General features: G+C 39.4%; 1 protein-coding gene across 4 annotated transcripts; it reads right to left on the minus strand.

Moving 5' to 3' along the window:
• Window positions 1-272: 272 nt before the first annotated feature.
• Window positions 273-27,828, minus strand: LOC114158558 (serine/threonine-protein phosphatase 2A 56 kDa regulatory subunit gamma isoform-like). Of its 4 annotated transcripts, XM_028040171.1 has the most exons (16): window positions 27,721-27,828; window positions 27,205-27,270; window positions 23,422-23,584; window positions 11,615-11,814; window positions 8,268-8,378; window positions 8,082-8,174; window positions 7,841-7,971; window positions 7,697-7,756; window positions 6,918-7,026; window positions 6,781-6,834; window positions 4,654-4,824; window positions 4,409-4,536; window positions 4,200-4,301; window positions 3,970-4,042; window positions 3,617-3,733; window positions 273-2,453 (listed from the first exon to the last, which is right to left on the minus strand). In XM_028040171.1, exons 1-16 carry the CDS (start codon window positions 27,745-27,747, stop codon window positions 2,319-2,321), a joined length of 1,740 nt encoding a protein of 579 aa, XP_027895972.1. In that variant the 5' UTR covers window positions 27,748-27,828; the 3' UTR covers window positions 273-2,318. The 4 variants fall into 4 exon arrangements, with proteins under 4 accessions (XP_027895972.1, XP_027895973.1, XP_027895974.1 ...); XM_028040172.1 differs by lacking the exon at window positions 3,617-3,733; XM_028040173.1 differs by lacking the exons at window positions 23,422-23,584; window positions 27,205-27,270; window positions 27,721-27,828 and adding an exon at window positions 16,177-16,384.
• Between the last annotated feature and the right edge of the window lie 43 nt (window positions 27,829-27,871).

The raw sequence follows: 27,871 nt of genomic DNA on the forward strand, positions 1-27,871 counted from the left end.
TTTACAAAGACTGAAAACTAAAATCCAAATCCTAGTCGTTTTCCTAACTGTCAATAGTTTTAAAGTGTTGAACTTTGTGCCACATACCAACCGTTTGCAGTTGCTAAGAATATCTGATTTCTATACACAGGATAGTTTGTACAAAATATGAAATCTACCATTTAATAATAGATATAACATAAAAGTACATTATATGTACAATGAAGCCAGCCATTTAGTATGACAAATACTAAAGGACACTTGCAATAAAAAAATCTTTTAAAAAAAAGAAAAAAAAAAAGCTTATGTAAGATGAAAAGAGCTCCAAAGAAGCCAGTATTAAAGCCATTTTAAGAACAAGAGAAACCAACAGGGCGCGGCGCGACGACTCCAATCCTCCCGTGCCCGTTCCATTCCATACGAGAGTCTAGAGCAAAAGGTGCGGGAGAGGCGTTGGCGCGCACCTTTTGGTGACCATTGTTCTTCAGGACGAACATGGAGAGAAACAGAACAGTGACTTTCAATATAATTTACAATTTGCACATTCGGTTGAAACACTGACGACGAGGTTCTGCAGGCGGAGGAGGAGTAAAACCACAACAAAATGAACTCGAGAGCATCCAGAAGCAGATCTTCCAATTTTATGTTTTTTTTTTTAATTATTTATCGCCGAGGAAAAAGGGGAGAGCGCAGGTCTGAGTGGACAGGGTGAAAGCAAAACATAAAGGCGGAATGGGACGGTTGAGATGGGGAGGCGAGCTCTTTATGACAGGCACCGCGGGGCGGGCGACCCCTTCACGCTAACACAGACAGCATCATGGATTTAATCTCTGCACTACTTTTTTTTTTTTCATTTATTTATTGTTTTTACGGGTTTTTTTTGTTTTGTTTTTTTACATGCTGTGTTTCCTATATCTTTCAAGTTTTACCAGGAAGTGCTTAATTCGCTGAAGTGGCTTGCTTGGTGGGTGGGGGGGGAGAGACCGCACCGCCTCCGCTCTCGGCTTCGACAAGGCAAGGTGCGGGAGGCCAAGCAGCGTGACGCGCCCTGCTTGGAACGCGTCGGAGTTTGGTTTTTTTTTTTTGGTACTAACTGTACAAATTTCTCCAATGAGCTGGCGTTTCACGTTACGTGTTGTTAATACTTCAATCTGCAGCAAATGTCCCCTTCGATGAAAATAAAAAAAAGGCACTGTGAAAGGAAAGGCTTGAAAAACTAAACGCACCTCTTCGGCTTCTAGCGAGGGTTGCCTCGCCAAACAAAAAAAAAAAAAAAAAAAAGATCCACCCAATTTCTGCTTGATTACACGCGCCAAACCCACACCTCTCTTCGAGTGGTCATAAAAGAGTCGTATTGAGGATTTGTTCTGAATGGATGCGAATGGACGAGTTGAAATAAATCCCATCTTATGAGTAAGTGAAGCTGCAGACCAGGTTTAGTTTTGCTAACTTATTGCCTACTGACCTAAAGTTTTTCAGTGAAGTGGAAAAATGAAAGCGGTTGGCACCAAAATAGACTTCTTCACAGAGATGTGGAGGAATCCAACTGATTAAACCCCGATGGTTTGTCTGTTTTCGTCAAGAGAATGAAAAACATCAGAGCAACCAACAAAATGGTTACACATTAAAAGAACCGTCTCCTCTTTTTTTTTTTTTTTTTTAATGAGACAAGCTCCTCATATACTACGTACGGAAAAATATAGACAGCTGTTTTGTTCAAATGTTATGAGAAAAATAGCTAATATTAAATATATATGTATATATGTATAAACAGCTGACTTGGTTCACCAAATTATGTTTTTTTTGCTTGTTTGTTTGTTTTAAATCTTCGACCTAATATAGCTAAGGGCTCGTACTATTTTAACAAGCACCTGACATCTATAGATAAGAGGCAAGAAGATCAGACAGCTCACACACTGAACAGAACACCTGAGAAGAATGACCAGAAGAGGGCAGCACAGGACCTCAAAAACACAAGCTGAGGAGACAGAGAAACTAGGGAAGAGGAGAAAAAAAACAAAAACGCTCGTTTTGGGGGAAGAGATGTAGAGATCAGGACTGGTCTCTGCATCCCAGCAAGGGAAGGCCGGGTTTTGGGAAGTGAGGGAGGACAACCACCTCTTGTCCTTTCAAAGCTTACTTAAACGGGTAGCTTCAGACATTTTCAGTGTCGGGAGTTTTCTTGGCCTGTTCTGCACTGTGCTGCGCTGAGATACCAGAGTTCTGTTGTTGTGCTGGCCCTCCGTGGGCCTGTGGTTCCTCTGTGGATGCCGCCGCAATTTTTTTTTTTTCCCCTTTCTTTTTTTTTTGAATTCATTTTAAAGGTTGGTCTCTGTCTCTTATTGGGCATCGTGCGTCGTCAACATTTCCTCAGCTCTTCGGTGCAACTCCAACGCCGTGACGGTGGAGATGTCTTTCGGAAGCTCCGATTTCCTCCTCACCAAGGGCCGTTCTCTGCGTTGATCTTTTTGGATCTGTGCACAAAAGATGAGCGTCAGTCAAAATACCGACGCCGCGCACAGCTCTACTGCGCGGCCATTTAAGCTTCTGCGCCGACGGCAGTCTGCTGTCCAATACTCTGACATCCATCACTGTAACGTTTCGGCGCGTCTTTCCAGCATGATGCAGCCGAATCAGCAGCTCTGCAAATGACTCACACTGACAGCAAAAATTGGACGTGCGCAGCAGATAGCACTTTGCAACATGGAGAAACAGGTCTGCAAATACAAAGTAGTATGCAAACTTTTTGTTTTTGTCTAATACACCTTGACACAGCGACTTGCCTGACTACACCCACCTTCAAGTTTTAATTTCTGTGTATTTTATTGGGATTTTACATGAAACACCAACCAAGCGCAGTGATTTTTGAGTCCCATTCTTGTTTAATAAAATAGTTCTAGCTCAGTCAGATTGGATAAAGAGCATCGGTGGACGTTTATTTTCAAACAACACCCTAGAAGATGCTCCACTAGGCTTTCAAAGTTTGGGATAAGTTGATACTATGACTAAAATTAGTTTTAATCTTCTCCAGCTTTTCCCCTGACCCTTCTATTATATTCCTTAATATTCATGAAACTGTTTGCAGACAAATATTTCAGACAAATTGTTGAGGTTTGCATGGAAAAGCTGCTATTACTGAGTTTGGTTGCAAACATGAAGACTGTGGACTAAATGGGTGATTTCAGAGCGCAATTTATGTAGTAAAAGGGACCTGAATATATTTCACACCATTTTAGATTTTCATTTCGGGAAAAAAAAAAAAATAATAATAATTATTCTCCAACACAATTACACAAAATCTCAATTAAACACACAGAAGTTGTTTATGGCAAAAATGAAATATCTCTAGGGGTGTGAATACTTTTGCAAGGTTTCTCCAAGTCGGACGTAAACATAACTTCATGCCTCACTAAAGCCTGAACAGAAATCATTAGAATCACAATGTAAATGCTGCCACTGAACTCCAACTACTCATCCTCAACATAAAAAGCCAAACTGAACACTAACTAGTGAACTCACGAGTATCAGATCTTTTTTTTTTTGGTCACTTTTTACATAGAATTGGAAGCGAATCAGTCTCTCTTTTAGCACGTTGAAAACTGGATGAGCGTCTTCACTGCTACACTGCCACACTGACCTGTGTGGCTCCCTCCTCTACTGTTTGCTTTAACACACTGACATCTTCTATCAGCAGCACATCTGTCTCCATGTCCATTGGACCGCCTGATCCTGGAGGGTCAATGTACACCAAAAACTGCACACAGGCACAAAAGACGAATAATAAGAGTCACTCGTGTAAACTCCACTGAAACCTGCCTGTTATGAATGCTTATGTGCCACAAGAAGACTTAGATTGCACCTAGTCCCTCCTTGAAGACAAATTTGAGACTGTATCAGCTGAAGGATCCGTGACTCCGGTCAAATCAGAGCAAAAACGAGCACAGCTTGCTTCCATCAGACGTCCGTAAAACTGCTGTGTGTTCATCTCACCTGAGGGTTCGACTTTGCAAGATTCTCTATCTTCAGCCACGCATCTTCCCTCTCCTTCCATTTGCTTTTCTCTCTAAGACAATAAAGCGGTTTATGAGCTTATTTCTCCAAATAAATTAGTCATGTTTTCCACTTCTGATTCTATTTTCAGTGGTTTGTGCATCTGTGTAATGAGGTCAAATTTAATGCAGCTATCCTGGAAATATCAGTGCGATTCGCAATTGACTTACTTGCTTTTCTCCGCTTTGAACTGCTGGGTGCAGTCGTCAAACAGCTTCTGATTCATCTCCATAAAGAGTTTCAGAGCGTTGTAGATCAAACCGTGGATTGTCCTGCGGGCACACAAACATTCCTGTGGCTCACTCGTTTAGTCCACAACAATTAAGCGACTACAACACTCCCACGTACGCCGCAGAGAAAACACCGAGCCCAGACTCACTTGTTCCAGTGGGTCTTGGAGTTGCGGTAAAGGGCTGGAAACATGATGGGAAGGATCTTGGCGGCGTTGTCGCTGATCAGGCTCATGATGTACTCGTTGTTCCAGTAGTACAGCGCGCGCTCGGCCACCTAACAATACAGTTCGTCCCACAGTTACGTCACGCGAACAAATAAAAGGACAAATAAAAGGACAACAACAAAGTAACCAGAGGTGGCTCGGCAAGCGAGCCGAGAGGAGACCCGGACCTGAAAGTGTGGACTCGACACACACTTGGCGAGCTGTCTAAAAAGAGGCTCCATGACTTTGACGAACTCCGAGGGCTCGATGACGTCCAGGATTTCCTCCAGCTCGTTGAGGAACATCACCTCCTTGGGACTGTGGGTCTTTGGCCAATATTTTAACAAAGCCATGACGGTCTGCATGGACACACACACACACAAGCCGGTTCACAAGAAGTTAGAAGAGCACTGTTAACGAGGCCGATATATTTACAGAGATCACATCCAGGACTGTGCAACAATGCTTTCCATAAACCTTAACATGGCTCTTGGAGAAAAAAAACCAACAAGAGTATTTGGAGCATAAAGCAGCAGAACAAAGATGATGTTTTAGAGACAATACGATGATCTCTGCTCCTCCAAAACAGTCTACAGTATTATTTTCATGTTGCCCGCTTCTACTTTGAGATGATCAAGGGTCTAGAGCTGAAACTAAAAATTAATTTAGTAATTTATTACTCTATTCCATCCATTTTCTGTTCACCCTTGTCCCTAAAGGGGTCGGGAGGGTTGCTGGTGCCTATCTCCAGCTACGTTCCGGGCGAGAGGCGGGGTTCACCCTGGACAGGTCGCCAGTCTGTCGCAGGGCAACACAGAGACGTACAGGACAAACAACCATGCACACACACACTCATACTTAGGGAGAATTTAGAGAGACCAATTAACCTGACAGTCATGTTTTTGGACTGTGGGAGGAAGCCGGAGTACCCGGAGAGAATCCACGCATGCACAGGGAGAACATGCAAACTCCATGCAGAAAGACCCCGGCCGGGAATCGAACCCAGGACCTTCTTGCTGCAAGGCAACAGTCCTACCAACTGCGCCACTGTGCAGCCTTTATTACTCTATTGATTAAAGAAATTGGAACAGACTACGTTTATTATCATTTTGTGCAAAGTGTATGTATTTTTTTTTAAACGGTTTTGGCTTAATTACTGCTCTAAGTGTGCTGTTCTTTCAGCATTTTTATTTATTTCTTTTGGTTTATGAAGTTGACCAATGTAGAAGAATGAAAATCAAATTGTTTGAAAGCATCTGCAGTATTTCAGCCACAAGTTCCACTTCAAATTTGATATTCAACAGTTAGGGATTTTTTTTTTTTTTAAACTTCCTAGCACCATACACCGTGTGCAGGATGGCCACGTGAATCTGTTGCTACACAGGCTTTTCAGCTGCAACCTTGTATTGTAATAAAAGAAACAAGAGCAGCCTCCCAATATTCTTTCACAAGATGAAAGGGTTGGGCAACACAATCACAGACAGACCTTCAACAAAGCACAGAATCCCATAAAATGTCCAATAAGAGCGTTTTTTTCATAATGAAAACAGTGTCGAGTCGCTGTTTCTTAAAGGAAAAACTGCTGCAGAGTTTTACCCACAAGGCGAGAGCACGAGGGGAGGAAACACAAAGCGGCACGTGTTGAAAAGGTAAACAAACGACTCGATACAGAGGCAGCGAAGCAACACATTAGCTTTCTATTGAGTTTTGCGAGGTAGTTATCTTTAATGATCTAGCCACACAGCACAATGTTGCTTCTGCGTGTAGCAGCAGATTAAACTATACTGAAAACATCCAGCTGATGAAGCAGTAGACAGATTTTTGCTACATCATTGATGGTGGCCAATACAAAGACATTATAAAAATGAAGGACTAGACGAGAACAATTTGAGAAATTTCTGTTCAAAAGCGTCTAAAGAGCTCTGTTAACAGAAAGAAATTCTGATTTTACACCATTTATTAACTTAAATTTAAATTACATATAATTTAAATGTTTAATATCTAAACAGTATTTTAATTCCCTTTAAACTGGTAGACATTTAAAATACGGGATGAATAATTAATAAAAATCTTAAATATTAATTGTTAAAACAACAACTATGGAAACGTGGTAGAAGACGGTATCTGACCATGTCTCGAAATTAAACGCTAGACGCGACTAAATACAAACCATCTTCACTGACGAGATTTAAAACACATTTCAGGTGAAGATTGCTGTGGCGTCTTTTTAATGACCATAAACAAACAGGATGTCTGCACGGCTAATTCAACTATCAATACAAACGACCCGACAGCATTAACGAGTTCAACCTTACCGGCTCTGTGAGGGTGCTGTCCTTCTCTAAGAACTGGACCACACAGTAGGCCAGCTGTGAAACACAAACACAGTCTCCAGTCAGCCATCTTCTGAAGTGTAGCTACACGGGAAAGGTGTAGCACTGAGGGTACTTACCTGTGGGTGATAAACACTCAGAGATTTGACTTTGTGTAAAGGCAGAAGGACTTTCAGTAGAAATATTTTGTGCTCTTCTTTCAGTGGCAAAGCAAATCCATTAATTATGCTGCGAATGAGGAAAAGTGATCATTGAGAACACGCTCTACAAATGAGATCAACAGTTTAGATTAAAAAGAACCAAAATTTAATTCTGCTTCTTAAATAATAATAACAATTAAAAAAACATTTCATAACTCAGTTCTTCTTCCACATTTGGATATTTGAGAAGAAAGGAGTTATCCAGTTACGGCCTGTTTGTTCCTGCAACGGTACAATGCTGATGTTGGCTTTAGATTGAGCCATCTGATAAAGGGCAATTTCACAACTTTTGTTTGGCATCCATACCAACTTACATCAGCTCAATTTAAAAATGTGCGACACACAAGACTTCTCGTATGTTCCCTGAATTATCCCACACAAAATACAAGGTAAATCACAGTCTCTGATCTGCGATATGTGGTCAGGAGTGTCAGTGATGTTTGTTTTTTATTTTTAAATGACTGTATCTATTTGTAGGCACAGTTGGACTATCTTATGGTATAAAAAGTCACAGATAGAGGACACCATTAAAAATATATATCAGTATAAAAAAAGGCCTTTATTTTTCAGAAATGGACATCTTTATCATAGTACAAGGACTCCTCATGATTCCATGCTTAATTTGTTTCATTCCCTTTAACGTAAAGTTAGAAAAGTAAATGTTTTCTCCAATTACTTTGTCAAAATCAATACCTTACCTGCCGAGTATTTCCAGTAGTTCCGCTATGCCATTATGGCGCTCCGTTTCATAAATGAACCTGGGGGAGAACGCATGTTTTGACTCAATCTCTGAAAAAACAATAACCGCTTACGATCAAGCTTAATAACTAAAGCACACTCACGTATAAAATATGTTATTTATCTGTTTCCTAATGTACGCTCGCAGACCCAGGAACTTGCCGTAGATGCGATGCAGAGTGGTTTTTAAAAAATCTCTTTCTCTGGGATCTTCACTGTCAAAAAGTTCTAAGAGCTGAAACCAAAAGAAATATACAAATATTACTATAAATTACCTGACAACAAGCATAATAAAAAATATTCACACTCTCTCTCGACACTTTAACGATAAGCTAAGGGGCTCACCTGCATTACAAACTTCTGGTCAATATACTTTTTGGCAACGTTAGGTTGGAAGTCTGGTGACTCTAGAAACCGTAGGAAAAATTCATACACCAGCTGTGGGAAGAGAGCAATCAGCTGACTTATTGGTTTCCAGTTTCCACTGGATGTGAAAGCTGACTCCAGCTGCATTTAGTGATTGTGTGTTACCTGTAGATGTGGCCATGCCGCCTCTAGCGTGGGCTCATCCTCCTCAGGGTCAAACTCTGCACCGGTGGGGTTTGATGAAGGAGGCAACGTCCTAAACATGTTCACAGCAAACTGAGGGAAGCGGGGGGTAACAAAGAGAGAAACATCAACATTTGGACTTCACTTTTCACACAGTTATCTCCTAAAAGGCGTCATCACACCAAAAGGCTGAACCTGACCGATTGCATCCGTCAGCCCAACGGAAATCAATGCTCCGCTCGCACATTAACCTTTTCTCAATTCAAGCTTCATTCTTACTTTAGCTGATGTCTCGTAAACAAGGCAGACATTTTTTGAGCAAGTTAAAAATCTCTAAAGTGTGGCATTTGGTGAATACTTTGCAACCATCTACAGGATAGCTGCTGTAGTTCTCTTAAAAATCTTTAGGTTGTGCCTCCACTACCTATCGATGAAACTTCTCCCAATTCTTTGTTAAATAGCTCAAGCTCAATCAGACCAGACAGAGATCAGCTGTGATCATCCTGATAAGATCTGATGACTGACCGTCAACATTAAACATGCGCTGATGGAAACCATTTAAAAGTAACTTTGGGTGTTTAGCTTAGGGTAGGAGACCGCAACCTTAAAACATAAAGAGCCATTTTGCTCTCAGGACAGCATTTCATTTCTATTTTTAGGCTTTAAAAAAGAGAATAATAAAAGAGGACAGATATTAAAAATAAAAAGAATCAGGTTACAACCTAATGATAAGGAAAACAGGTCAAAAAATGTATTGGTGTCATTCTTTGTGGAAATTCAATGTACAAATCTGGAAAAAAAAATTTAAAACGGTTAAAAACCTGCATTTGGCATTAAATCTATGTTAAAGACAGTAACTGGCTCCGTTTAATTTCTAGCTCAAGTTATTAAAAGCTATTGGGGAAGCTCCACAAAGCTTGCAAAACCTTGGTTTAGGGTTATCAGAGCTCCAAACAGAGAAAACTCTTTTCACTTTGGTCTTTTCCAATGATGCAAAAAATTTTTGTGTCTGTCAAACTGCAACTTTTTAAAACCTGGAGACCGATAATCACCCCATACATCTCAAACACAACACCTATTTTGCTAGCGAAAACAATTGAAAAAAAATCACCCCTAAACAACAAATTCCCAATGTGTTTAATAACCATAATTATAAACATTTTAATGTCTTTTTAGGGTCTCAAACATGTCCTGAAAAAGCACCAAGACCCCGTAGTGAAAACCACTTGGAGAGCGTTAACATGAGAATACACACTATCACCATGAAGGAGTTTGTCGTGTCAGTCCACACTTTGATGATAAAAGCCACTAGAGGACTTCAAAAACCCTCGTCTTTAAGGGGGGGGGTCAGAAAAAAAAGAGGGGCTGGCAGGAATAAGAGAACATCTCTATGCCGATTTGGCAGCTCGGCTGCATTTTCAGCAGCACTGATCAAATAGAGCTTCAACAACAGCGGCGGGGATATTTGGACCTTGATCACCTGCAGTTTACAATGTGGCACTGAGGCCAGGCTTTGATTGACATCACAGGATTTTTAATTTGGCTTGGGAAAACAAAATCGGGTAAAGTGAATGCATCCTGGCCACGGCCCTAGAGGACCAGCAGGAGGGTTACGAAAGCAAAGCCTGAATAAATGTTCAGAATCAGACCTACAGAAGGTTTAGTTGCTGATTTTGGGTTCTTTAAATGTAAGAATAACTTAATTACCACCAACCTCGTTATGATCAGAAGCGTTTTAACGTTTGAGCGGCGTCTGAGTACAGAAATGCCAGAGCGACTGTCGTGACTTAAGACTTTAAACAGATGTCAACGCAAAGATAAATGGGTCTGGTAGAAGATACCATCTGTATCTGAGTCTTTATCGTGTCATTCAGCAAAAAAAAAAAGCTAACTAGGATCTAATCTGTACTCCAGACTTTTTCAATATTAAACTTGAAACACACATCTCCACATATCTCTGCGCTGAGAGAGATTACCACCCAGAGGGAGATAGTATTTCACACTACTTGCTTTATGGAACATATTCTGTTTACATGCATGTTTATGGGAGAAAGAAATAAGTGGGTGAATCCTTGCTGCGATCTTTGCCAGTACCAAACACTAAATCTGAACCTAATTAAGACCGACTGATTTTTCCCCCTCAATTTTAGTCCTAATGTTTCTGGTCTGTTTGTGCAGAGTAGGTGTAGAGCCTTATAGACCCTCAACTGGGGAACAAGATGCAAACATACTCGGAAAAATAAATATGTTCTCAGTTAGCATGATTTTAATTGTGTGATAAATACGGCATCAGGCAATCTTGAATGATTGCAATATGTTCAACATCACTTTTCAGTACATTAAAATTGGAATAAAAATAATAGCAAGATGTTAAATATTCCTCAATTTAAAATAGTTCAGCATCACAACCACAATTAAAATGTTGTAGCAGTTTGGAATGCCATTTGTTCAAATGTATATATATTTTTTTTTAAACAGAATGAAATAATGTGATTTTGCTGTAGAAAATATATTATAACATCAACAAAAACACACTGTGATATTTGGTAACATTATTTTCAAAGTATCTAGCTAGAAAAATACATGTACTAAGTCATACCAAAGCATACCAAGACCAAAACATATAAGCATAATTCAAAAAGTAGATAAATTTTCTCAAGGGAAGAAGTATATATACATATATATATATATATATATATATACACACATTTTCTGATTTCCATAACACCTCTGGTCATTTCAAGTCAATTGATCAAAACACTTTGAGGCAAAACAAAAGTGATGCATCGGGTTTTCTAAAGACACTTCCCATTTCAAAAAGTTTAGCAACAAACCAAATTTTAGTAACGCGAGCACAGCTAGCGAGCCGTTCATCACGCGAAACAAACGTGAGAATATACTGGAAAAAAGTTCTGCTGGACGTCTGAACCCTTAGAGAAGGGCGAGTTCATGAAAAACATCCACTATGTAGCAGCAAAAATGTTTAAACATTTTGGTAAAAACAAACTGTGGTTAGGATGCTCAGATAATTGCATTTAGGGAAATAAATCAGGAGCTCGTGTTTACAGTTTTGAGACTAATTTCAAGCTAAAGTCAGACTACAAGTCAATTGAAAACAAACTCTGATGTAATAAGGGTGAAAGAGACAGAAAGGCAACTATCTGGTTCAGAATAAAAACTTCTGTGTGTTAAATTAGGAAATATTTTCTTAATACGACTTCAGAGATAAACGGTACACTTAACATAGACGTTTGTGTCTATCTGGGGAAATTTTCTCCAGATGTTTGAATAGAGAACCTGCAGTAATTTGTGACTGCTTTGACACTGACCATATGAACTACTTCTGGGTAGATGGGCTCTGTGATGACATTCCTGTTGTGGGTGATGTATTCCACCATCTCGCTCAGAGCGGCTCGCTTCACCTCCTTCCATTTTAGGTCGCTCAGGGGGTCCGAGACGAAGTCGAAGAGGACGCAGCACTGACGCAGCTTCTGGATGAACAGCTTCTCCTGCTCTGCTGGGGGAACGTCTAGGAAACAGAAAACAGACGGGGAGTTGAAGCGAGCCGGACTGCCAATTTTTTAGTGGGGAAAAAAAACAACAACAACAACAGCAGCAAAGTTGCTGCACAACACAACACATAAAGCAGCAAAAAATATTTAAGGGAGTGAAGATAAAATCAATCAGAAAATGCCTTGCGGGGCAAGAGCTGAGCAGGAAATGACTTGCATGCTCACTCCGTGATTACTGCCAAAAATCAAATGTGAATGCTAAATCAAACATTTAGCATTTCAAAGACGGCTCCGCCACTTCATCAATGATACAGGGGATCCAAGTTATGATCCCTAGGGAACATGAGGCCACACCTGTCCACATATTATAATTATCTTTGATTAACTGTCAGTTTGAACAGACAAAAAACATTTCCGTTTTTAGAAAACCTCGACAAATTGAGCTAAACTATTCCGGTCAACTCTACGACTGAGCATCAGGGCCAAAACAAGACTTTTGAATTTTTCTAATTCTGAGAATGATGTCATAGCAGTACGACAATAGTGAAGTCAAAATAATGAGAATAAACTATTAATATTAGCAAAAAATAAAGTCATAATTGTACAATAATGAAGTCAAAATAATGAGAACAAAGCATTAATATTAGCAGAATAAAATCGTAAAACTAGAAGAAGAAGAATTTGAGAGAATGAGAAATCCTAAAAAATAAAAAATTAAGGAATGTTGAACAGCTTGTAAAGTTATACTTTGCTACTGGTTTTACTAATATGATAATGTGACATCTTTTAAGAAATCGCCATCAAATTGTTTTCAGCAGCAGGACTTTGAAACAATTGAACAAACGACTGAGAAAGATCCACAGACTCAGCTGCTCACGTTCACGTTGTGTCTCGTAATTTAAGAAATGTCCTGCTAATATTGTGACTCTATTAGCCTGGCCCTAATAATCTGTCGTACAACTCACTGAAGCAATTAGTGACATAAAAGCCACTTCTTGAAAATATTCTCTCTCATTTGTAATGTCATTTTTAGAAAAGAAATGAGAAATTTTTTAAATTGGTGTGAAAAAACACAAAACAATCAACAACAGTCATATCGCCCAGTATTTAGGAGATCCTGTACAAGTGATCTAACTTTATCTTGTATAAGAGCAAAAAGCAAGGCATGAGTTCCAACAGTAGGAAAGAGAAAAAAAACAACTTAGTAATAAAGCCACAGGCGTTGTCCATCCATTCAGGCATGTTTAAAGCAGCTCTAATGCACCCTTTCACCTTCAGCTGCATTCAGCACCAAATAAGCAGGGTATTGTGCACCAACTGGACTAACCTGCAGCACATTTTGAAAGACAGTAGTCAGACTTCATTTCTTAAAGCAACAATTGCATGTCGCGCAAAAATCTCATTCATTATACGAACATTTAGGAGCATAAACAAACTGTTGAATGAACGCACACGGTGAGAGGCACAGACACAGTCTGCCAATACGCAAAAAAACCGTTTAGAAAATGTTTGTCGCAACATGTAAATGCTCAAATGTCATAAAAGAAGCACCAATGAATGAGCTACGAGCTACAAATAGTGCCACAAAATTCCCTCGCCTCCAACACGGTGGGATAAGAAACCTAAATGATCAGAGCATGAAACCTGTCCGTGGAGCAGCAATAATCACTTCATCGTGACTCAGTTCCTCCTTAAACAGCTGCATGAGTGTAATTTGTCACCATGGTGGCAGCAAAATGGAGCCAAGACTTAGGCCCGGTGGGTGACCACGCTTAATCAGAGATGCATGTCGGCTACGGCTATCTTGCACTGCAGTCGCACGCCACTGACTTAATGACGCAATCAGACAAAGACGTCAGATGGCGAGAGGCGAGGTGGTTGGTTGTTAAGAAAGTCGCTTCTACGATTTTCACTAATTGGAGAGGAGTTGTACGTGTTCATTAAATCATAGGTCAAGTTTATTTGCATTGCTTTTTTCACCAAGAAAAGAAAAATCAATACGAAGTACTTTACACCTTAAAAAGAATTAATACAGAACACGATTATGAAGAAAGCAGTAAGCATTACATTTTGCCAAATGCCGTCGTCAAAATCACAAAGCGACTACAAATCAAACGTCGATCAATGTTCCATTTAATAATGAACAAAGAAAACTCTGAACTGGCTCGATTTAAACGGGCTCAGTGTTTCAGCATCTTTGCAGTTTTCTGGAGTTTTGTTCCAGAATGTTTGCGTAATGATTTAAATCAAAACACATTAAGAGGTTTTATCTGGAAAGGAAAGATGAAAACTACAATGTTTTTCTTTGAAAATGCATCTCTTGAAAGCAAAGGTGGAGAAAACCAGGGTTATGACGTAATTTAAAAAAAAAAAAAAAACACCTAGTAATGATCAGATAAGTCTGTTTTAGGAGATGACGTTTGTGCAAACCGTTTCAGACCTGAATGTTGATGTAGATAATTTTAGAAACAAGACTTACCTCAACATTACATTACCCTTTGATTTCGGGTGTTTAGCACAAGATGAGTAAGCACACAAATAAATAGAACATGGTTATTTGAGGGTAAAATTTCTGCATAAGCTTCCTCCTTTTCCCCCTACAATCTGATAGTCTAGCAATGTAGAAGCACAGCTTTCTGTCGATTTCACCGAGAGGTTTTTATGCAAGTTAAATACGTTGACAAGATGACAAGCGCGTGTGATTGTTTATTTGTTCCATGCTCTTAAAGCAGAGTGACATGCTTGTGCAACGATTAACGTGAAGACGTGAACAAAAAAAAAAGGTCTGAGTTGACGCTGAGGAGGAAAAAAAACAAACAAAAAAAAAAACAAACAGCATCCATGCAACCACACTGCGGGATAAAAAGTCAGGCCTCGGCTTTAGCAAGCACTCTCAGAGAATTGCGGCGTTTTAAAACCGCGCACAAACAGATACATTTTGAATTTTCCACATTAGAAGCTTTCCAGATGTGAAGCAATTGCTTTTCAGCTGGACTGTCTGTGACCTGTGAATGGCCAATCACGCTGACATATCCATTTCTATGCCGGTTAATTATACATGAAAGCCACAGGAAGATAAGATCGAGTATGCTGTAACAGGAACAAAAGCACCACAAGCAGGCTGCTCGAAATGGAAATCCTCAGGCTGAGTTTCAAAAATATATATATTTATATTAAAGGTAAATACGCAAAGAAATAGGAGCACTCTTCCCCCCACATGCATGAAGTTAATGATTCATGATTAAACTGAAGTAATCAAAAATGTTCCCCCCATTCGCAACATGCATCAAAACTAACAACTCCCATCCAGCAAGTACTTTAAAGCACAAATTTTGTCTAGAGATTAAAAATCAGATTTTAAAAAAAAGTGAAGGAGACACGCTTTAAGATATACTTTTGTGAACAAATTGACTTGAGGAAAAATGAATACATGTCAAACTACGTCCAGTCTAGCTTCGCGTTTGCTTGTATCAATGGTTAATCAGACCTCGGCCCGTCCACCGGCCCAGACCCACAACATCTATCGGCTCCAGTTACACAACAGCACTGGGGTTTCTGAGCCGCCCTAAAATATTAAGAGACACGCTGTGCAACGGCAGACTTCACACACAGGCAACACTGCATGGCTGGGAGCATAACCTTTACTCTTCTAAAGACTCCAGCTTGCACACAGGAAGCCAGTTGTAAGCAGAGTTTGCTTTAAGAGTCGCCCTCTGAAAGTTTGATCAAACTAATAAAGCGCCAGCGCACAGCCTTGTTTTTAAATGCTAACGCAGGCTAAGCGTGGAAGAGGAGGTTTTTTGGCGCTGATAAATGTCATGAGTAGGATCGAGTTAAAACATTCGCTGATCTCTATCAGTAGGTAAAGGAACTTGGGGCTGCAGGAGGAATACAGATAGTTACAAAACCCACTAAATGTGCAGCAGCAGCAACACTCCAGCAACCTGCGAGTGTCCGATTACAGCAGATACACAAAACACTGTACATTACGGACAGACTCTATCTGAAGGCGAGCTTTGACCCAACTTCCTCCATATGACATCAATAGTAAAGATGGGGGAGGGGAGATGCAGGCAAAACCATCACTCTTTCACTCTCTCAGCGACTCAAACGAGCCGTGTAACGTTTTTGGCGAATCCCTTTCTTGTTGGTATACAAACACTACCACCTGCTTCCTCCTCCAAACACACTCCTGCCAACAAGAAGAGCATTAAAAAAAACAAAAACAAATACACAGTCGCCTTGACTACAAATGTTGTGTTTCTTGCAGCACAAGAGTTTAATAGGGAGGGTTGTATGCCTACATTTTTTACAAGCCTCCTCTTGAAATACAAAAATAACAAAACAGAATACCGAAGGAGCAGATTTGCTCTTCTCACCTCTAAAATGCATCAGGGCCGTAGGCTGGAAGGGCCCGTTCGAGCTCGGTGTGTCCACAACCATCCCGGTGGCAGTGCTAGTACATGCCAACATGAGTGAGCCGAGGTAGGGAAGAACAGGGTAGCCCGGGCTAAGGCGAGGAGCCAGCCTCCATTTTAGCACGAACGCTGAGCAGAAAATGAAGCTCCCCCTGCCGCTGGAGGGAACCAGCTAGTTAGTGACGTCATGTCCGACTGCTGCCACCCGATTGGATGGCTGCAGTCACATGGGTGGGGCCGTCAGCATAAACAAACACGAGGGAGGGGACTGACTGGTGGACCGAAGGGGAAGGGGACGGCCTGCTATTGTGATTGGGGGACAGGGGGGGGGAGAAAAGAGCAAGCTACATCTGTCAAGAGATTTAAGGCACATAGAAACTTCAGCCAGTTAAGTTGTTCATGGAAAAAAAAAATAAAGATAAAAATGTTCCTTTTATTTGAAGTTTCTAATAATAAAAAAGAAAGTGTTGAATGTTAAACTTCAAACTGTTCATCTGCTTTTGTCCACTAACATTAAGAACAAACAAGGAACCCACAGTGTTTGACCACACAAGTCCACACTGTTAGGCTTGAATCAGGAACCTGCCCCGGCCGGTCCTCAGGATCCTTCCCAATATGCGTCGTTCTTTGTTTATGCAGAGTTCGTTCACACGTCTGTTTGATCTTGCTCGATAGATGGCTCATCAGGAACGCGGCCTAAGCCCAGGTGTGTGTGTGTGTGTGTGACTGAGAAACAGGAAGGCAGGAAGTCTCATTTCAAGCAGCACAGGATGTGCATGTACACTTAGCCGCATTCTGTCTCAGCGAGGACAAAACCCCTGCACTGTACGGCTGTGCAGGAAAAGGGCAGGTCTGACAATAATGCAGACAGTTCAAGACTGACAAAAGCATTCCCGCAAACAGACAGGGTGACTGAAACAGCAACTCAACCAACACCTAGACAACACTGTAAAATCTGTACCACGAGTGTCATAAACACAGTCATGCACGATGCAAAGAGGGAAACTTGAAACTTGATTTTGCACTGGAAGTAGCTACTGTGATTTATGAAATTTGCTCCAAAAAATGCATAGTGCATTCAGAAATAACTGGCCGTTTTAGGAGGCACATTCTTATATTTAAGTTTCACTTTTGACTTGAGACCAATAAAAGGGTGAGCTGGCTTAGGTTGGGTTTAAGAATTAAGCAAATAAACCTTACTTGTATATGCATGGAGTTGGATAATAGCCAAATGATACAACTTTGACCAAAACATGTCTCTCATAAAATAGGTAAGGTGCACAATAAATCAGCAATAAAATATTGGTGTTAATCCAATAAATAAAACTGGGCTGGTGTATTTCCATCTTGTTACCATTTCTTTGTGTTTCGGGAAGGTAGGCAGGGTATTTGTTTGGTCATGTGATAGTGATGCAGCAATATTAAAAATTTTTCACATTGTTGAAAGAGTAGGTAAATATAATAGAAATACTGTCAGTAAACCTAAATTATGTGCCATAACAATATTAATATTGAAAGCTTGTATCGGTCTACTTTCATATTAGTCCATCCCTAATTGGGGAAAAAAGCAGTAGGCCTATTTCAGCCAGCTCAATGACTGTGTGCAGCAACAGGTGGGGGAGGCGCAGAAGGTGCTCGTTCAGTTTCCTGCTTATGCTTTGCTGGCACTTAAAGCCCCTCTAAGGACTGCTGAGATTTAATCTGTTTATGCCGGGGGGTGAGCGAAGGGTGTGAAGACATAGGGAAAAAGGTGACGAACATATGTGGAAGGGGTGCCTGACTTATGTCTGCAATATTCAACTTGCTGTAACCGAGTCTGTATTCACAGTGTGGGATGTCACATCTAATGCAGAAGTATGACAAGCATGGAACTGTATACAAAATCTTCTGCTTTTTCCATTTTGTGCAACACACACCTATCAAAAGTCATCTAAAGCTTGCGGTAAGCTATAGATGACTCAATATTTGGAGGCCTGGCCACGCCCGACATAATGGTTTCAATCACTTCCTCTGCTTCTATTGCCGAACTACAACCGTAGATAGATTACAATCAAAAACAGTGCAGACGTTATTGTTCACAACTCCTCTTTCTGTACGCTAATAAGCCTGGTTGAAGACAAATCGAACTTAATTGGAGAAATAACAGAAATTGCACTGAAAGGACATGAGAATCAAGCAGAATGGCTGAATTAAAATTAATGATCCGCAGCCTTTTTCTGTGTAGAAATGCTATCATTTCTTATTACTATTTGTGTAACTTAATCAAGCTGATACAATTTAAGAATAGATTCAAAACTGAGATAAAATTTTAAAAAAGCAGGTTAATTTTAGTTTGTTTTCTGAGTAAAAATGTGTTATCATTTTGTTAATGTTATGTGACTTCTAAAAAAAACCAAACAAAACAAACAGCTAACCCCAACACGTTGCGACTCTTATGAGGGTTCTGCTTTAGAAGGGCAGGTGGTGGCTGGATTGGGTAAAAAGGAGATGTGAAATTTCTAATTTCACAACAAATTCTGACAGGTCCAGGGTGTTACAAATGCTGTTTTTATTACACAATACATCTGTAAACCTGTAAATCTGGAAAGTCTCAAAGTTTTACCTTTTGATACACCACTTAAAATTGTATATATCTGCATAAAGTAGTCAAAGAGAAGTCCAAAACTCAGTGCAACTGGATCTGAAACTAAGACGGAACAGTTTCGACAATAATGAGGTCAAGTCTAATTCAGAAAGTTATTTTCATGCCATTCCGTTTCCTGGTCATCGTGCAACAAGGCAACTCAAGTTAACCAGAACATACCCACACGTTAATCCTTCAAGACGTGTGTCTAGCATATGCATTCACCAGACTGGAGTCTTTGATCCTAAAATAACACACGAGTGGCTCTTTTACAGGTCTGCTGATCTTCAATGTCACAATCCTCTAGATGTGCTCAAGGCTCTGATCTATTTAGAGAAATAGACCAATCAGCACGGCCGCGAACACGGGTTCTCTTAAACAGTGGCTGAACTTCACGTTCCCCTCAGCAGTTCTGCAATGACCCAAAGACATCTGGATTTATCCATAATTATCTGATAACACAGAGAAGTGGGTTCAAATTAAGTCATATGTTCAAATAAAAAAATAAAAAAAAGTGTCCAAACCAGGTTATCTGCAGCTATGAAAGAGGTGGAATTTTATCCGTGAATCAAAATGTTGTAAATGCTAAATTTGATGATGCCATGACCCAACAGTGGGTTCCAATGTGTGAGAGAACATGGTATTTGTTGTCATGCATATTCTGCATGACAACAATAGATTTGGCCTGTTGAATGGGCTTTCACTGCCTTTGATGTTCATTTTTGATGTTTACATCTTTAACCAGGTTTGGTGTTGGTGTTAGAGAGGAAAAGAACACAAAGAAAATTAAGGTAATCGTGTCGCAATCAATTTTTTTCCTAATATTTTGAAGCCACAAATTTTAGTTTAATTTCATTTTAGTTCACTTTTCTGGATTTTCTATTTAAAAAATTTCTTTCTTGGCATTTGATTTATAAAAGTAGATTACATTTATATAAAATAATATTTTTAATTATAAGGAGGGTTCTCCAAACTATCGGGTTTTTTTCTCTTTTTTCCAGAGGAAAATATTACAGAGTAATCAACTTAAAAAAATTGCCTATTAATATTTTTTAATAAATATGTTAACAATTTTAATACAATGTATTAGATGCAAGTGTTTTGAGTAATTACTTCTTTTTTTTTCAAGTAGACAGAAAAAAATAAGTTGTGAAGTTATGATTTTTCAGAAAATCACTACTTCCTTCAGATCTGTTTTAGCAGATCTTCCTGCCAGCCAATAATAATAAAAAAAACCCCCACTAATAACAGAAAATTGGCCTAAGATATTTTGAGATGTAAAAATAAAACTGTTCAGGCCTTTTCAGTCACTGCTTTAGTTTTGTCCCCTACATATGTACATGCTGCACAGATTGTATAAAAATTTAATTTGATAGCTAAAACTCAAGAGATGTGGCAGCATGTTGGCGTAATCTAAAATAGAAACTCAAACATGGAGGAAGCCTCTAGGCCAGCAGGTGGCACCAAACCCTTTCCGACAGACAATGCATGTACTAAAACTCCAGCCTGACAGGAGCTAAAAGTGACCACTTTTGCCCCAAGACGAATTCAATGGCAGTTTAAACAGCAAGCAAGGAGGTGGCACTTTGAAAATATTTATTTCCAGTTCCCACAACTTTACAACACCGTTATTTTAATGATAAAACTGTCTAAAACATTTGGGGGCAAAGAGTCTTAATCTGAAAGCAATTGAAATGTGCTTTTTTTTCTCTTTTCTTTTCTTTTTTTCAAATGCACGCATGGGAAGGTTGTTTGTTTTGGCCGGGCCTCACCAGCGTGGCTCTGCAGGACAGGCCCGTGGACATGTGTTTCTATCACAAGGTGGTGAACATGCTTGGAATGAAAACAGGCCAAGCGAGGAGCCTGTTTAGACAGAACCAAGTGATAACATCTACTGGGCCACTCTGGGATAATGTTTTGCAGAATGTTATCAAAGCCAACATTGGGGTGTGGGAAGTACGTGGGCTTATCGGAAATGAAGTTATGCTCATTGGTTTCTTGACACAACACAAATGTAGCAGCTCAACAAAGGACAAATATAGATACCTTCTTACTGACAGACTCTACTGGCCTGTGTATGTGTTGAGTGCAGATCTTTCCAGAAGACTGAAAGGAGCCCAAATTGTGCAGAACTGCCAGAGTTGAAGTTGTTCTGCAAGACGGGTAACAACTTTCATCTCTGAGCCAAGTCTTTCCAATCGAGCAAAACACTCAGGAAAAGAAGAACAAAAAAAAAAATCACTCTTTAAAGAAATCTAAACTTTCTGTAAGTGTACTTGAAGCCAAGAAAAATACAATCTTTTTTTTTTTAAAGTGTGGGTGACACCAAAAAGTGCCTGTGAAAACTCATAAAAAGCTCCCCCTCTTTAAAACTGCAGCTAGAGGAACTAAAGTTTAATTAGAGCCACTTAACATTCTGTAGTATACTGCTTTATTTTACACAAAGTAAAGGGTTCCAGCTCTGTAAAGACAGGCTCCGCTCAAAAAAAAAAAAAGGAGAGAAAACTTTCCGCCTGTAAAGATGTTTATGAAGAAGGGCAGCTGTTCACCGCAGTAATCTGCAAAGTTCCAGTCAACACACTTCAGCGTTCACCTGTCCCACAGACTCAGCAACGGGTCTGCCTGAACTTTGGACAACTTAAAAATGTAGAAACTTTCTGTCTTTGAGAGAACCTGGAGAATTATTTCCAACAAGTCACAGTGAGAAATCTTGGTAGCAACTTCTTTGCTCCAAACGTCTTTCTTAAGATATTTTTGAATGCACCAGTCAGTTGATACAGAAATCAGTTTTTGTGTTTCTGGGAGGGTGGAAGGTCTTTAAATGTAACACTTAAAAAAACAAAACAACATAATGCAGGTTCTTTGAAAGACGTAGCATGACTGAATCAAACAGGAAAAAAGAATTCCAGAATTATACTCCTTTCTGAATAAAAGCACAAGTGTCTCTAAACCTTTATGTGGTATATTCTGTAATGCGTTGCGAGTATTCTGAGCCAAACATTTTGGAATTCTTAGTAGGAAAAATTTATCTGCAATCAAGTGCAAATTGTTCATAGTAAACTTCTAGGTTAATTGAATGATGCATTTCTAATTCTTATGAAAACTACATAAAGTATTGGACTGTTCAACATATTTTCATCCTTTTTATGCACCATTAAGAAATAGTACATTAAAAAGTAGATCTAAATTCAAACTGGATTGTAATAAAAATCTAACTTCTGATATGATTTCAGTGTTTATCAAGAGCAGTAATGACAGGGCTTCCCCCAGTGTATTATAAGCCTGGCGGGCCACCAGGCTAAGCATTGCTTATTTATTTAAGTCCTTTTACAATATTTGCATTTTTAAGACTTTATAGTTGGTGTTCACGTATTAATCTTCCAATCTTTCAATAACACATAACTATCAAATGACATTTTCAAATTTCTTGTCAACTTTAAACATTTTTAACTCAAAAACGCAGCAGCTGGATGAATGACTGCCCTAGTACCCAACCACCAGGCTTAACAAGTTTTCTGGAGGAAACCTTGAATGCCATTATATAATTTCTTATAACAGGAAAAAAAGAATAAATTATGATAAGAACTAGTGATAATGTCATTGTGTGATAATATCTGAGTAATTTTAACAGCCTGTAGGACGCAATTGGCCCATGAGATCTGCAATAAATGTTTCCAAAATATAACTGAATACAATTACTGTTCATATTTTAGCCCCACAGTTGCACTACTTAAGCTGTGCTAGAAATGGATTGTTTTATTTTCAGAGCCTTTATTTTTGCATCAGACGTTCCGGTTGTGGGCTGCACAGTGGTTAGCAGCATGCTACCCAACAGCGAGAAGCTCCTGGGTTCAACTCAACCATGATTGTGTTTATGTGTGTGTTTGTTTGTCCTGACAAACCGACCAGGGTGCAGTTACCAGAACAGTAGCACTATCCATTTGTTTGCTTTCGATTATTTCTAAAGCACTGCTAAAGACCGGGGACAGAACTGGTGTGTGTATTCATGCGTTCATAAGCAGAAACATGCCCGGAGGCCTTATGGCCCTGTCTGCTCCTTACTGTCCCAGCTAGCAATAAGCTGACCAAGAGCTTTAGCATCTCAATATACACCTAGACAGTTCAGAGAAATAAGATACAAGGAATAGTGGCACAGTTGGGGAAAACATCTTATCCCCTATCATCTGAAACACCGCGAACATGGAATTAAAGCTTTATCTCTGGATTACTACTAAATATAGACACTTGGGTTAAATCCAACACAAAATCCATGCCATGCATGTCCTCTGTTTCCACGTATTGCGTAACGCCATGTCCAGCTTAGTATTAAAATGCGGATGAAGAAGCATCAAGGGATGTCCGTGGATGGTGAGAGAGGGGACAGAGTAAGTCAATAAAAAATTTAAAAAAACATGTTGAATGTATACTTTTTGGTAAGGCATTGCAAGGATTACATGCGCGTTTTGCATACTGAAAGAAACGAAGAAAAAAAAGAGGAACATAAGCATATTTCATACTTAATTAACCACAGCGGAATGCCACAGACACCTAGCGAGAGAGCAGAGATAATTGCAGTTAAATACCTTTGAAAGCGGGGAGTTTCTGCAGCTCCCTGCTGTTGCTCAGGCTGAAACGAGAGGAGCTTTGCCTCTTGTCCTTTTTGACAGGTGTCTGGGAACCTGGCTGCTTCCCCTTTAGCAGCTGAGTGGTGGGAGGAACACTGTTGCTCGTCTTCCTGTTGGAGCTCTGCAGGATCAGGAGAAAAACCAACGTCTCTTACACTTGAACAGTGCAAGGCTACGCCAAACAGAGGTGGATGAAGTGGGAACAATGTGCACAAACTTCAATATGAGCAACATAGGAAAAAGTAGATAAATATATACGTCTAAAGCATGTAGCAACAAACCGGTACATTTAATTATAACCAGCATGTTGCCTCCTACTCTACAGGGAGTCATTTGGGAACTGATGTACCATAATTTGCCCTATATATAGACACTAATGAAAGAATATTTCAGGTAAAAAAATAAAATAAAATTTTTTTTTAAAAGTCCCATCTGGGGTAGAAAGCTCTGCTTATCATCTTAGCACGCCGATACGCGTGGCTGTGCCTGATCCTGATGTTGGGTCACCTGAATGCACAGCATTTCTCCCAGCAGGTCCCGAACGCCTGCAGGGACGCGTTCAACGACACGCTCCTTCCTGATGGCTCAGATCAGGCTTCAGCTGATGCAGCTGTGGACCTGTCTGTCGTCTGAGTCACAGGGGATTTATCACATTCGTTTAAGACCCGGCTAAAATTGGCCGCGCAAGAACAGGAGCATAGTCCGTGCCATTTAAAAAGGCGTCTGGTGAAGTTGAAATGAAATTATTCAGTTGGAATTTGTTATGAACTGGACTGGCATTAAGATCCATCCACCCATGTGATTGGATTGAATTAGCTTTTTTTTCTTTCCTCTAAAGTGCCTTGAGACCCATGTGTTGTGAATTGGCACTGTATGAATAAACTGAGAATGAATTCAAACACAAGTCATAATAGACCTTGAGACAATCAGGCCATTTTTAAAAAGGAGAGAGGAGCTGCTATATTTTTATAAATGAGCTGTTTGGGAGCGTTAAAGAAAAATGTTTTACTAAAAGCGTCATAATGACAGGAAATTGTAAACCAAACTCGGCTTGTATTTAATAGACACACTCAAATCATTTCGCAAATTTGGCGCAGGTCCATTCAGCTGGCAGAAATTAGAAATGGAGGCCATTTTTCTTAGATTTAACTCAACCGGATGTGAAAAAGTGAAAGTCTAGTTTAATGCATTAAGTATTAAACTATGATATGGATCAAGGGCAACAGCTCAGTAAGTTGTTAAAACATTTTATTAAATCTCATCATTTAAGTTAATTTGAAAAGATACAATGGATTACTGAATAGTAATAAGTTATATTTTTGTTTCAGTTTATTAAATTAAAATGTATTCATTACAAGTTAGTAGCATATGATATTGATATGCATAGAGATAAGTATGTATGTTTTTATCCATTTAATAATTCATTTAGATGAAAATATTACAGAAAGCGAGATTGTGGGATCTGTGCATTCTATATAACATAGTTCTATGCTCAAGTCCAGATGTTTTAAATTTAAGTTTTCCCCTAGAACTCAACTCATGTAAAAGAGAAGACATTGCTACTGATTTTGACGACTAGAATGCTAATAGTTTGTTGGCATAGTTTGTATTAAAGCTTGAAAATAAAATCACAATAAAAGACATCTTCAGGTTTCCTTGCCATTAAAAGCGCCGACAATGTTTAAGAGCCATAAACGTAGTGAAAATAAGGCAGAGATACTTCTACCGCCACTCAGCTCTACTTTGGACTTTATAACTGTGATCGGAAGAGTTTCTGAGGAAGTTTTAGCCTGACTGCAAGAAGAAGGAAACTACATGAACAGTCCTCTCTTCCTGCAGCAACTAGCTACCAAGCAGTCAAGTCAACAATTAGCTGCGCTTAGCTAGAAGCCTGGCTTCTTCAGAGTGATCTGGTTCGTCTGTTTAACTTGCCATTAATTCGTCAGGCGTATTGGACTACAGAACTTGCATGCGTCTACTTTCGACAGGGCAGTCGAAATAATAAAAAGAAGCTTACTTATCTGCTCAAAAAAAAACCCACATAAATCTGAATACTGGGTGCATTGTGTGTTCAGAGTGTAGGCTGTAAATAATTCTTCCATGACAGATCGGTAATTCAGAAGACATTTTTAGTCAGAAAATATTACAACTGTTTACGCTGATGATATTAAGTGTAACATTTTTGCTAAAAAATAAACCCTTAACTTTGAAGAATGTTCAGAGATAAATCGTAATGCAAGTTTTTTTTCTTATTTTTTAATACTCATTATCTAGCATATACTTCACGCGAGTGGTGCTCTCGTTTATTATTTTGCAATTAAAATTTTTTGGATATTGATAAATTGTTAAAATAGCACAAACTAATTAGAACCTGTTTTAAAATGCTCTTTGACCTCTTAATGATTAGTGAATTACATAAAATTGTGGTTTTACAAAAATGAATCAAGCAAATATTTTCACCATATGGCTGAGCCTTAGCTCCAGACAACATTAGAAATAATTTGTCTTACAAAAACCTCCAAACACAGATTTGGAGGCTCCACACACACGAGCGATATGCTTGAGAATCGGATCATGTTTTAACTGCAACAACAGCACCATGTTGCCTTCAAACAGCAATAACCTTATGTTGATGGCCGCCCCCTCCAACAGCTAGCGAAACATTGATAGCCTGTTACATTCAACAGTTGAGGCTCCAATTCCTACAACTGTTGAAATAAACAGTCTGCTACTGAGAACAGCTGAAACAATGGAGTAATTTGAACAGCTGTTCCGAAAACAGTCACAGTGGAAAAAATAAATCAATGCGTCTTTAACTCATCTGACAACCTATTGAATCTAAACAGAGACCGTCAGTAACCTGACGGTCTCTATTTATAGAGGACTTTTCATACTCGATACGAGCGTCACTAAGTGCTTTACATATACAAAAACTACAGGTAGTGACCAGGCGAAAGAAAAAAAGAAAAAAAAATTAATTATTAAAGAATGCATGGTAGGTGCATAATTAAATTTCTTATGCCACATTTCTTGTGTACTAGGTTTGAACTGAAGGTAATATATAAAACAGTACATTTTAAGAAAAATATATTTTCTTAAATGTCTATAGATTGAGAAAGTTAACCATGTAGATATTACATTGTTCTAGCTTGACAATAGATCACGAAATAAGTATATTTTCCCAAGAGAATATTCTAATCTTTAATTTGACGTGAACATTTGCTAATGTTATCTCTTCCATGAAGTTCCCTTCCCCCTAACAAAACAATCCTTGTGTTTAAAAAAAAAAAAGGGGGGGGGGGGCAGATTGGTTTCTAATCTTGCCATTTCAAAATAAGACGTTTCAGAGCTGTGCATGCAATACTGCAACATTGTGAAACTGTAGTGTTTTTGCTCCGGGTCAACTTACTGTCAGACTCTTACCAGCCCACGTGTTGTCTCAACAATTAAAACACACCTGCTTTACCACCACCTGATACGATTTTACCATTAATCTTGGTCTGTTACTATATGGACAAACCTTGACATCATTAATAAAAGGTAGCAAAAGTTAGAACAGTGCTCTTTCCTGCGTCCAGGGACTATTTTTCAACTGATCAAAACAATTATAAGTTTTCTCAGGTATTTCCAACTTTACATTTCCAACAGATTTACATATTTTCCAGACAAATGCAATAACGTGATGATCCATTTTCAGAGGGGTGTGAACATTCAAACAGAGTGGGTATTGCTCTGATTTACCTCATGCTCGATGTTTTCCTGTCCTCCACCTCCACTCTTCCCCACTTTGCCAGACTTGGGAGACTCCTGAAGGTAGAAAGATTAAGCAGAGTCCAACTCGTTTTAGCGAGTAACGTGAAGCATTAGGGAGCAGACAAACAAGGCTGCCCACCCAGCCACATTAATGTTTAAGTCCGCAGTTAGCTAGCTGTCGTTACTTTACAGTCATTATCGTAGATGAAATAGTCAGCAATTAACGCATAAATACCGCAAACAAAACCAAATGAGCGCTTTACTCAAAGCGCAGCAAACCACTTTATTGGAACAAAGCAGCGCGACACATTCAGCAGAGCTGCTAGTATGTTGGCAAGATAGCGGCTAGCCAGAAATGACTGGTGCTTGGCTAAGATGATGGGACGTTAACACTAACAACTAATCGTCCAAATAGCAGCCGGTTTATCTCTAAATACAGTAATATACACTTCACGTGTGGTTCATTCCCTACAGACAAAACCTGTAAAATGATCCCAGACTTACCTTGTCTTTTTTGGGTTTATTCGGCATTGTACAAGCGTAGCCGCCCTTGCTCCCCTCTCGGATAATCCACAACCAAAACCTTGACAACTCTCCGGGCACTACACTGCAAGGCCGTTCAGCCAGTACTCGCGCCGTGATTGGCTGCTGGCTA

This window comes from Xiphophorus couchianus, chromosome 15, assembly GCF_001444195.1.
Source record: "Xiphophorus couchianus chromosome 15, X_couchianus-1.0, whole genome shotgun sequence".
Taxonomy (NCBI): domain Eukaryota; kingdom Metazoa; phylum Chordata; class Actinopteri; order Cyprinodontiformes; family Poeciliidae; genus Xiphophorus; species Xiphophorus couchianus.